Source organism: Mastacembelus armatus, chromosome 9 (assembly GCF_900324485.2).
Source record: "Mastacembelus armatus chromosome 9, fMasArm1.2, whole genome shotgun sequence".
Classification (NCBI taxonomy): Eukaryota; Metazoa; Chordata; class Actinopteri; order Synbranchiformes; family Mastacembelidae; genus Mastacembelus; species Mastacembelus armatus.
Window position 1 is genome coordinate 3,747,167 of NC_046641.1, and position 9,838 is coordinate 3,757,004.

At 42.1% G+C, this 9,838-nt stretch overlaps 1 protein-coding gene across 2 annotated transcripts; it reads left to right on the top strand.

Moving 5' to 3' along the window:
• The first annotated feature begins 382 nt into the window (after positions 1-382).
• On the top strand, positions 383-9,432 carry rab35b (RAB35, member RAS oncogene family b). 2 transcript variants are annotated; one of them, XM_026321029.2, is made up of 6 exons: positions 394-815; positions 2,926-2,976; positions 3,075-3,198; positions 7,640-7,764; positions 7,959-8,083; positions 8,673-9,432. In XM_026321029.2, exons 1-6 carry the CDS (start codon positions 764-766, stop codon positions 8,799-8,801), a joined length of 606 nt encoding a protein of 201 aa, XP_026176814.1. In that variant the 5' UTR covers positions 394-763; the 3' UTR covers positions 8,802-9,432. The 2 variants fall into 2 exon arrangements, with proteins under 2 accessions (XP_026176815.1, XP_026176814.1); XM_026321030.2 differs by lacking the exon at positions 7,959-8,083 and having other exon boundaries at positions 383-815; positions 8,673-8,779.
• The last annotated feature ends 406 nt before the right edge of the window (positions 9,433-9,838 follow it).

The window sequence follows — 9,838 nt, forward strand, 5'->3', positions numbered from 1 at the left end:
AAAGTGTCTACATGGTTTTACCTGGGCCTTATGGGTTACTGAGTGCAGATCCCAGTTTTATCAAGTTGAAAATTAATCTACAGAGCACTGTATGAAAAGTGATGGCTGTGAAAACCTTAAGGAGACACACTAGGCTGAAAAACCACACCAACATACTAAGCAGTTGCAGCCGTCCTGCAGGACACAATCTTGTCATGTTTTATCACCACTACACTAAATCATTATTATCATATTTTAATCATTGTGATTTGGTTTTCTATGAGGTAGAGTCTATGTAATTGACACGAGGACACGGCCTATGGCTGGTGTTATCAGTTCTTACACACGGTGCCATTTAGCCTCAGATAATGTTTTTAAAATGTGAGGGATCCCGCCCTTTGCTGGAGCCGCTGGTAGATGTTATGAATCGGCGCTGGCCCGGCCTTGCAGCAGCATGAGTGTAGTGCTCATCAGCGGGACAGGACGGCTGTGCCGCAGCAGAGCCTGCGCAGTGAGGCCGGGGCAGAGCTGGGTGCAGCTCCACCAGAGAAGGAAGCGGAGTTTCCGGCTGTTTGCAGCGGAGGGAGAGGATTGCTGACGCCGCGAAAGCCGGAGAAAAACGCCGCCGACTAAGGGGGCTAACAGTCTCTCCTGCGTCTGAAGTGGTGGTTTTCTTTAATATCAGGGGATCTGGGGGCTGGTCGTTATTTACGGGCCGAGGGGGTCGGACTGCAAACCGAGCAAAGAAGCGGCACAAGGCGGGGGTGAGCCACCAGCTACCGGCATGGCCAGGGACTACGATTACCTCTTCAAGCTGCTCATCATCGGTGACAGCGGTAAGTCGACGCCGGGGATGCGGGACGGGAAGTGGGCCTTGTCGTGTTTTTTTACAGGGAGAGAAGCAGAAACGCAACTCTGGGTCTGCCGTGTACTTCTCCGACGCACTTACAACTAGTCATTTTTATTTTAAGCATGTGAGTTATTTGAAATGTGGACATCCGCCGTATTTGTGTGGTGGTGACAGGGCGGAGGTTGTGTGTCCGGACTGGGCATGTCAGCCGCTGAGGCCGGATATCGCCTCCAGATCATTGGGTGAATGTCGGACTGTAGCCTTAACCCAGGTAACTGTAGGGGGGTCTCTATAGTGGTCTGACTTTGGCCTCTTGTTCAGATCCCCGTTAGCCGTGTGTGTGCTGCCTGGAGCCAGGCTAACACTGCACTGGGAGCTAACTGTGGCTAACGCTAGCTCGGCTGAAAAGCTAATGCCTGAGCCAACGACAGCTTTCATTCTGTTTGCTGCACGGTGCTCAGTCAGCTAACCATGGGCATGATGCAGTCTGTTTATCTGTCTGCCTTGTATTGCTAACTGGTCGCAGTGGAGGCATGCTGCCCTGCAGTCTGCTTTATCGCCACCCACGGTAAAGTGCAGTGGCACAAACAGGGGTCAGCATCAGCTGTATGGTCCTTAGGTGCATCTGTCTGCTGGGGTCCAGAGACCACTGACTGTGGGTAACTTAGCTCTGTATCATGTTAGAACCAACATCAAGCAGCATAGATCCATGATGTAAACCCGTTTACACATGGTGAAGGCTTTTCTGTAAAGTCTGTCCCTGTCAAAGTGACAGAACAGCCCTCAGCTCTGTCCTGCAGGATCTGTCTCTTTGTGGGCAATGATCTTTGCCTTCATTGACAGCCCCGACCCTGGCACTACCCCATCAGCTGGCTGCTCACAGCAGAGGGCAAGGCAGCACAGCAGGCCCTTCACTGCCACCACTCACACACACAGAGACCACTGTCCTCTCAGCTGCAGCCTGGATATATGACCGTCTGTAGTGCTGTGCTGGGATTTTTTTTAATTTTTTTGCTTGTGCATAGATGTGCTGCTGAGAATCGGACATTCCAGTCACTGGGTCTCCATACTGCGCTGAGGCTGACTTTTATTGCTCTGCTGTGGTTTAGCCTTTAGCATGTCACAGCAAGATTCACACATCTTATATCTGCTCACGTAAAATGGTTCTTTGACACTATCTCAGCTGAGCAGCATAAAGTTCTGTCAGGCACTTCATGAAACACCTGAGATGTTAACTACTGCTTCTCTGTGAGACATGTGGAGCATGTTAAGGTGTCAGAAGCAAAACACACAACTTGCAGACTACGAATGTATTTTCATTTATTTGGGATGTAATGGTTTTTTGCCAGATGGCAGGAAGGCATGTCATATTAAAGCCTCAGGAGTACAAAAAGATGATGTTCTTTGTTCTGCTTTGAAGCTTAGGTTATTGTTTGCGTGGAGATCACAGGAAACTGAAGCCTTTTTTTGTTAGGACCAATCAAACATGAGATGACAATAGCACAATAGGTAAGTTAAGTAACAGGGATGCGGGTTGAGTCTCACCACTGGCTGGGCTGCAGACTCTTTGCCTAACTTCCAGTTGTTACCTAGAAAATGATCTGTTGAAGTCCTCTCCTTTCATCTCTCTCTTATTTCTTCCTAAAACCTGTATACCACGTACAATTGGTGTCAGAAAACAGATGATTCATTAGTTGTTTGCCTTCTCAATTGCTGTTTTGCTTCTGCCACTGCACTGAATAAGGTTCATCTTAGTGCATTAAATGAAAATGAAGGGTGCAGCCTTGCTTACCTTAAGTCCTTTATCACTGTGCACTGCGAAACAGGTACAGCCTGGTCTCTGTCTTCAAATACCAAATCTTTAGATACACAAGGATTACAGGAAGTGCTCAGGTTGACGTCTTGTTTTTGCTTTCATCATGTGGAAAGTTACTCTTGTGTGGTGGAAAAAAAACCTTCTACAACCTTAAAATATTTGTCATCAAACAGGTGTGGTATATTGTCTGAAAGCTTAAATATAAATGTTATGAACGGTGCTCTCTTTTGTAAACCTGCCGTACTCTAAACACCATCCTGTGTGTGTGTTTCTTCTTCAGGAGTGGGGAAGAGCAGTCTCCTCCTGCGATTTGCAGACAACACATTTTCAGGTGTGTGGTTCTCTCTCAGCTACTCTAGCATCATTTCAAGACTTCTATGTCAAAGTGCTTAAAGTCACCAGATCTTGTGTTTGTGTGCACGTTTGCAGGTAGCTATATCACCACGATTGGAGTGGACTTTAAGATCCGGACAGTGGAGATCAATGGGGAGAAGGTGAAACTACAAATCTGGGATACAGCAGGGCAGGAGCGCTTTCGCACCATCACCTCGACGTAAGTAGATACGTGCACACGTTTCACATGCTCTTTGTTTTTCACCTGAAGCACTTTGTTTTCATTTTGACAACTGAATCTGAAACACAGACAGGTTCCTTGCGGTCCTCAGATAAGGTATTATTTGAGGAAGCAGTTTGTAGACAACTTGAAAAAGCCAGTGCTCTTCTGTGAAACTGGGTGGAATTCCCCAGAGATTCTAATTACAGATGTGAGAGGGAGGCTCCTGGCCTCACACTGCAGCGCAACATGACGGCAGCTTTGCCCCCTTAGTGCGTGCCACACTTTTTGTCCAGTCTTGTACAGCATCCATGTGGGTTTTCATTCTAGCTGGTGTTGTTTTTCATCTTTTCATTATCAGCGATTCACCTGAATAGACCAAAACCACAAAGTATTTTCTGTTTGTATAACTATACCATGGTGTAGCTTTGGTGTCTGTGCTCTAGATCTGTGTCGCTGCCAAAAACGGAGCAGTACCAGACACTTTTAGTTGTTTTAGTTAGTTGTTTTTGGATGAAAGCAGAGTTTTAATGCACAATTATAACCTGCATTAGGATATACAGACAATCTTTGTGTGTAGGATAAATTAATTGTTGGTTTGGGTCTCTGCAGGCGAATTGTTGAGGATGCTTATAATAAAAATATAAAGTAAAACCATTGTTATTGGTAGAGTGTTTTTCTCACTGGCAATCAAGACTGAATCGAACCACATTATTAATGTTTTGTGCTGCAGCATAAGAGCACAGGCACCCACTCATAGAAGCACAGCCGCCCAACATGAGGCCTGTCAGCTTTTTCTGACTTGCAAGTTTTATTTTTCTGTCCAGTCAGTTTGGCCTCAGCTCATTCAAATCAGATTGAGAGCTGCTCACGTCACTTTCAATGGAAACACTTTTTCTGTCAGGCAGGTTTTCAGAACACGCTGTGTCACTAGCACTATGCTAATGAACAAAAGTGGTTTGCATGATATTTGTGGAAGGTTTGAAGCAGTTGTTGACAGTAGTTAGCCTCCAAGTGACTTTTTAGATTTTCAGCATAGAAAAGCAGGTAATGTGAAGAAATACAAATATTACAAATATTTTAAGGGCAACATCATCGTCATTAACTGGTCTGTAATTGACATACGTTGTAATGAGCCTTCCTCCTACTAATAAATTAAATTAAAATTTATTTGCATGGTGCTTTCCAGTGATACAAGTCACACTAGGTGCTGGACAACAACAAACATTAGAACAAAACACACAAAAAGAGAATAGAAACATGGAACAATAAAACACACAACACAGACAGAAACCAGCAATAAAAATAAGTGTCAAAGTGAGGTCAAACATATCACAACCCATAAATAGTGTTGAACAAAAACGTCTTCAATGTTGGCTTTGAAAAGCGATAGATCAGTAATGGAACGGTTTAATACTAGTTGCACTGGTTTAGTTTTTTTGGTGTTTTGGCATTCAAAGCCTTTTAAATAAATAAACTGTTAGTAGTGATGGCCCTCACTCACCTGTTTGCTTATTTAGTTTATTCAGTGTGACGTTCCTTGGGACTGGGTTTGGAAACCCAAAGCTTATTGAGTTGCAGCTTGCTTCTGCTGCTGTCTCTTGTCCTTAGTAAAGTGTCCCTCACTGTGTCTGACAACCAATTACTCGTGTTCTTGTGTCTCACTTTAGTACTGTCAAACACATGATTTCCCTATTCTTGTGAAGTTCCCAGTTGGAATATAGAGTTTGGCTTTGAATCACTATGCAGATTTCATGGACTGGTTGACTTTACAGTACAGAGCTGACACACACTGTGCAGCAGATAAAAGCTGTGTGTGTGTATGTGCAGCCATTCTCCTCCCACTTTGAGGATATAGCGTCTGAGCAGCAACGACAGAAACAGTGATGTGACCTACAGCTCAAGCTGCAGTCAGCTCACCTACTCAGTCATATTTGAATTCGGAGCAGCCAGAGACAACACTTAGATAAATATTAAAGCATTGCAGCCTGAGTAATGTAGGTTTTGTCAGGAACAAGGCCAGGAAGAGAGTGCTGATGGTGAATTAGCTCTGCTGCAGCTATCACAACACTAAAATCATCCAAAAATCTTGAAATCCTCTGCAGTGATGACGCTTCAGCCACTGAAGAGTATGAATGTCCTAGTTTGGCAGCCCAGCTGCCATCGTTCTGCCAAGCAAGTGGCCCATGTAGGCTGATTGTTATGCTGAAGGAGAGTGGCATGGTGCCTCATTGCAATCTAAACAAATTTTACAGTGAGCTAGTATGGTTAGGTGGCCATATGTTGGACCCTGCGGATGTGTCAGCGGCTGACCTCTGACATCTGAAGCAACAGCAGAACTTAAATCATAATTTAAAGTTTTCAGATGAATGCTAAAGTTGTTTCCCCCTCTTTTAGTGAGTTCATAAAAGGACTCATTTTTATATGCAAAATTGATTTTGAAATTCGGGGTGCTTCCTCACCAATATTTCCCTGATACTGTACCACTCCAAGTATTTACTGTTCTGAGGCTTTAAGCAGCTAACTAGAATGGGCAATAGGGACAGTGTTCAGAGAGACAGCAACGATCTGCAGCAACAGTGCCGGAGTGTTTTAATCCCATGGTCAGCACCTTTAACCAAGGAGCCACTTGATGGATTATATTTTTGCAAGAACATTTTATTTTGCTGTTTTGTGGCCTAAAATTTCTGGTTCTCTTTTCATGTGCCCAAGCAGACTGGCACACATTGCCAGAGACACCCCATGCTGTCTGATGGCCCATTACTACTGGACATTAGGAACAACACCCTATCCCCACACTGTCACACACACAGCAAGCCTGACAAAAGGCTCTTTGTGCTTGTTTGGCGCAGTAGCGCTACACTGGGGATGTTCCCTTTATGTGGCCCAGCCATTGTCTGAAGCTTGCAGGTTTCTAATGGAGCTTTCTGTCATCTGCTTTAGTCACCTGTGCTAGTCTCCTTTCTGAGGCCTTTCCTCCTTTATGCAAGCAGTCATATCATCTGTCCTAATGTGTTGGGTTATTGTAGCAGAGATTCCAATGGACTGTTTAGTTTTAGATAAGGTTAGGCCAATGGTATTGAGCTTGTTTCAGACTATCTAACAAGTAATTGCTCATTTTAAGTAACTGCATCATTAAGATCATTTTTTGTTTTTGTCTGTTTCCTGCTGGGATTTGTCTACCTCTGCTGGATGATTGCATTAGTGACCTCTGTGGTAGCCAGCCTTTTTGACACTTTGTGGACATGTCATGTTCCAAATGTTTTCATTTGGATTGCCCCTAAAGTGGACATCATTTAACAGTCGATAATATTACAGTAGATGGAGACATTTTTTCATGTAGTTGGACAGTCAGTTTTCGTTTTTGCATATTTTAACTATTATTGGGTGTTTTTATTCTACAGAATTTTAAACTTTAACACAATATTATTAAAAAAATATGAATCACGTATTACTGCCTATTCTAATCAAATGTGTCCTCTGCTGTAGGATATGTTGGCATTTTTAGATATTTAGAGGTTGAGTCAACTGGATGAATTGGTTGAAAAGTTTCGACCTTAAAAACTAGAAGTCCAGTTGCCATGACTCAGCCTCTAGACAACTTCACCTGGATGACTGAGAATCTTCAGACATTTTCAGATATTGTTAATAAAAACAACCACTATTCCTTAGGGTCACTGTGATTTCCACCACACTGCTGCTCCAAATAGAATTTGATTTGTGAACAATGTTTTAGGGTCAGTGTGTTTGATACCCGCCTAGTCATCATGTGACATACAATTGCATGGCTGGAGAACAGAATGAGGATAACTAAACGAGATATCTTTATTGGGTGGCATGTCATTTCCAAATAGTGAATGACAAATTTGATTTTTTTGTTTTGTTTTGTTTTTTTGTATGTATTTGATGCTAATGCTGAAATGAGATTAGAGAAGACATCTTGCTGGAAAAGCAGGTCTATATTACCGATGAGATATATATACATATATATATTAAAGTTTTGATTAGCTATACTCAAATGTTAGGAAAGTACAGAAAATGCCAATATTGTCCAACATGAGTAGACTAAGTTTGACATTTTCTATCTGACTATTTTTACCGGGTATCCATTACTTTTAGCTGTTCAAGCTGTCTTGAATCTTTACCTATAGCTATTTTAAATTACTTTTATCCAGTGACTTAAATCTATCACAGTTTATTACTTTTAGCTATTACAACCATTACTCTAAGCTATTTCAACTGTTTATCCGTTTCTCTTCGCTATTTCAGTCATTTACTCGTTATATTTAACTGTTTTCATTTCTTTCTTTTTCTAACTGGGCTTCATGTTCTAGTAATTGCAATGTGGGGTTCAGGTGTTTTAGCTGACACAGTTTTTAATCAAATTGTAAATTCTTGGACTTGAGCTACCTACTGGCTCACTGTGTCTCCCTCTGTTCAGATACTACCGGGGCACGCACGGTGTCATAGTGGTATACGACGTCACAAGTGCAGAGTCTTTCGTTAACGTCAAACGATGGTTACACGAAATCAACCAGAACTGCGATGATGTCTGCCGAATATTAGGTGAGTGTGCTGTCTGTCATGTGCATAATTAAGTCCAGTAGTGGTCCCAGTGCCACCTTGACATCCTTTGCTTTAAATAGACTCTTCAGTCTAGTGCATGCCTTTTTTCCCTCAAGCACTATAGTGTTTTTTGCTTTGTTTAGACTCAAGGCAGTCCCTGTGGACTCACATTACATCATATTTTTTAATTTCAGTGGGAAACAAGAATGACGACCCCAACTCTAAGGTGGTTGAAACGACTGATGCGCAGAAGTTTGCTGAGCAGATGGGAATCAGCCTGTTTGAGACAAGTGCAAAAGAGAATATCAATGTTGAAGAGGTAACTGATTTCTGTTTCTGTTCTGCCTGCTGTCAAACTGCGCAGACTGGTGTGTTTGTTTTGTTTCTAGAACATGTCTGGTATGCATAGCTCAGCTGAAGGCTTGAATTGGGCAGTGTCTCTACATTTTCAGTAATACCTGCTGATCAGTAGGTTGTCTCAATATGGTGAATGTTTAGCAGCTTACTGTTCAGAAAAGTTGGGATATACATTTCAGGGCTGGAAATGTATATTAAATAACCTGCTGATTATATTTCTCAACTGTCTGGTCCCAAAATGTAAAAAACTTACTACTACTAGTACTGTTTTAAAAAAAAAAAAAAAAAAGAGAGAGAGAAAAAATATTAGTATTGAAATAAAAGTATTGATCGCTATTTATCATTGCGTTCAGCTCTTAAGAATAAATATTTTTCTTAAAATGTTGAACTAATTATTTTGCCATGAAAATGACAAAAAGTCCACAGTTTTACTGTATTAAATCACTCTCTAGATCTCTAGAGTGAGTAAAATTATATGCATATTTTTTTCATGTAATGTGGCTGATCTGACTGTACTCATCACACTTGCTTGGTTTGTGCTTGTCTTGCAGATGTTCAACTGTATTACAGAGCTAGTGCTAAGAGCCAAGAAAGAGGTGCTTGCCAAACAACAGCAGCAGCAACAGAACGACGTGGTCAAACTCACCCGGAACAGTAAACGGAAAAAAAAGTGCTGCTAGCAAACTCGAAGCTATCCACAAAAAATCGGCGGCATCTTCTTCACACACACATACACACGCAATGGGACAAAGAGCACCTAAATTAAAGAGCAGATAAAGATTTAATAAATAAACATTGAAAGATTAAAAAAATAAATGGAAAATAATGTCCCCTTTGGACAAACTAATCATGAAGACTTTAAAAAATGTACAGATTTTATTAGATGTCCGATCAAGTTTTATTTGGAATTCAGCAGATGGGCACTATTGACCTGAGGTCCCCCTTTCTTAAAGGATCTGCAAGCTGACAACTGATCGCCATAATGCTCAGATTTATAGCCACATAATCCCATGTTCTTCCATCTGTATCTCGTCTCTCCTTCTCATTTCACTGCACATGGGACATTCAGAGTCAAGTTGGACTCTCTGCCGGAGGAGGAGGGCTCATCTTTTCTGGATTTATTTGTTTCCTTTTATCCTGTGGGTAGGGTAGGGTTGGGACGGGGGGGCTCCTTTGTTGTTTAGGAGACTTGAGTAAGAGCAAGGGGCTCAAAACCTCTCTACCATTTGAACATTTTGACACCTGTGTTACTACGGCTCACACCAGCAGATCATGAACTGCTACGTTTTGTTTTATTTGACTTGATGGGGGGGGGGATCACACTGATGATGATGGTCCTGATGATTGGTAGTCAAACTAATCCAATGGACAGAACTGGTGACGTCTCATGTTTTCTTTTTCTTTGTCTGCGTTTTGCCAAGCTTCCGACCCTCTCCCCCCTAACCCCCAGTAGTGGTGAGCCAAAAGAATTGATTTGATTTGATTTTCATCCGTTGTTTTTCTTTTTTTGTTTGTTTGTTTTTGTAGAAGTGCAGCAGGGCAGTTCAACCACTCTGAGATGTCGGGCTCTGACAGCACTATTTACTGCGGTCTTACTGTGCTATCAGATTTTGTTTTTAAGCCTCCTTTTTTTTTAAAAAAAAAAACTGATACTGCCAATATAAGAGAACAAACATTAGCTCAGTGGCCCCAGTCGTTGCAGGGAGTGTATTCCTAG

Excerpts from the sequence above, each read along its gene's own strand:
- rab35b (XM_026321029.2), top strand. The coding sequence starts at position 764 with ATGGCCAGGGACTACGATTACCTCTTCAAGCTGCTCATCATCGGTGAC. Across the intron at positions 816-2,925 it reads GCTCATCATCGGTGACAGCG|GAGTGGGGAAGAGCAGTCTC; the intron begins GTAAGTCGACGC and ends TTTCTTCTTCAG. Across the intron at positions 2,977-3,074 it reads TGCAGACAACACATTTTCAG|GTAGCTATATCACCACGATT; the intron begins GTGTGTGGTTCT and ends GCACGTTTGCAG.